This window comes from Fulmarus glacialis, unplaced genomic scaffold (assembly GCF_000690835.1).
Source record: "Fulmarus glacialis isolate BGI_N327 unplaced genomic scaffold, ASM69083v1 scaffold18156, whole genome shotgun sequence".
NCBI classification, from domain to species: Eukaryota; Metazoa; Chordata; class Aves; order Procellariiformes; family Procellariidae; genus Fulmarus; species Fulmarus glacialis.
The window spans coordinates 12,143-13,895 of NW_009220214.1; the positions used below are offsets into that span (position 1 = coordinate 12,143).

Genomic DNA, 1,753 nt, shown 5'->3' on the forward strand with positions numbered 1-1,753 from the left:
CATATGTCTAATGATGTGCAGTGTAGGATTGCTACTATTGTTTCCTCATAAGGCGTTCCTGAAAATGAGTAGATGACGTTGCTCTCTGTCATCAACAAAGACCTGCCGTTGCCTGCGGCAGGTCGCTGCTCACCGCCGGCACGGCTCTGTGTGTGATGGGGAGGCAGGTAGCTAAAGGGACGACAAGGGGGTGGGGGGAAAGGGACTCAGGATGCTGGCAAACCCCACATTTCTAAAAAGGCCAGGGCTTTCATGCATGCATCTATTGTCCCCGCCTCGAACATCCCACATCTGTGGAAAGCAAGGCTCAGGGTTTGCTGAAAAGTACCTTTAGCCCGGTTTGTCCAGGCAGGCATATAAAAAACATTAAAGATCATGAGTACTACCATTTGTACAAATGTTGTAGCAGTACCATTTGTACAAATCTTGGCTGCTGTTATTTGCATATTGAAATTCTTCTCAGTGGAAGTTTGGTGAAACAGGAAAGCGCCCCAGGGCATTGGTTACGATGGCGAGAGAATATCGCCGTATCTCCTGGACTCCTGCAAGCGCTAAGTACTGAAAGTCCCTGTGTACGCAGCTGAGCCATGAAGAGCTGAAGTATTTTGTTCTTTTCAACTGGAACAGCTTCTCCTCCTAGACTGATTAAAATGTCTTGTAATGGATGCTTCAAACAACCTGATACCGTGACTCAACTGAAATCCAGCCCTGGATGAGCTGGTTGCCCGGAGATCTGCTGCAGAGGCAGTTCTTGATAGGCCTGGTCTGCCGGAGAGCGGAACAATGCTCGCCACAGCACAGAGGCAGCCTGATTGCACAGGGGACTGCAGGAAATTATGGCAAAGACCAGCTCTGTTTGGAAATAACTGAGTTATTTATGAGTGGGTGGGTGTCTACATACTTTTGTCAATAGCAACATCATTCTAGAGAAGAAAAGTCTGTTCTAGCTGTCCTGTGGCGAGGGAGGAGAGAGAGCCTAGCTTACTGTGCAGGGATCTCCTCTTCACTTCCAGGAAGAAGAAAATGCATCTGAACCCCAATTTTGCCATCAAATTATTCAGCAAGGCACGGAAGCTCCTACTCGGTTTTACCCAAAAGCAAAGTGTGAATGCTTAGCTGCAGAAATGGGAGAGGAAGCTACTTTAAAGCCTATTAACCTAATGCTCTTTGTTTTTCTCAGGCTTTCTTATTGCATCCCCGCTAACATGCAGGAGGGTGTGAATGCGTGTAGCAGCCAGCGTTTCCTGCCACCCGCCAGCTGCCTGTGTCTGTGAATGTTCCCTCTGCAGCCAAGCAGCCCTGGGTCAGAGCCCAGGCTCAAATCCAGACTCGCTGCTCTTGACTCTGCACAAACATGCTTCTGACAAAAAAGACTCGTGCATCCATCTGGGGAAGAAAAGAGGCAGCACAAGAGTGTCTGGCTCCAAGTCCAGCTCCTACTTCATGGATATGAAATGTCCAGGTTGCTGCAAATTCCCTACTGTATTCAGCCATGCTCAGTGCAGCTCAGGGTCCGTGTGCTCCGCTCGGCTCTGCTGCACCATTCTGCTGGAGCAGAGGCAGGGCTCGTGGAAGGATGCTCTGTCAGGCAGAAGCAACACTATCTCAACAAAGCAGTGTGTGTGTGTGGGAAGGTGAATGAAACACAGATGAGAAGGTGAATAAGTCCCTGAGGCTCGATGACTCACCTAAGCACCATGGTGCAGCCAGACTGCTGTACAGCGATACCCGGGGCATGTGCTGCCAGAGCTGC

General features: G+C 49.7%; 1 protein-coding gene across 1 annotated transcript; it reads left to right on the forward strand.

Moving 5' to 3' along the window:
* Positions 1 to 1,372: 1,372 nt before the first annotated feature.
* Positions 1,373 to 1,511, forward strand: LOC104078874 (40S ribosomal protein S27-like; the record flags this gene model as incomplete). The annotated part of the gene is given in 2 exon segments (XM_009580689.1): positions 1,373 to 1,423; positions 1,425 to 1,511. Coding segments are annotated over 2 exon segments (138 nt in total), but the record flags the coding sequence as incomplete, so codon positions are not given.
* Between the last annotated feature and the right edge of the window lie 242 nt (positions 1,512 to 1,753).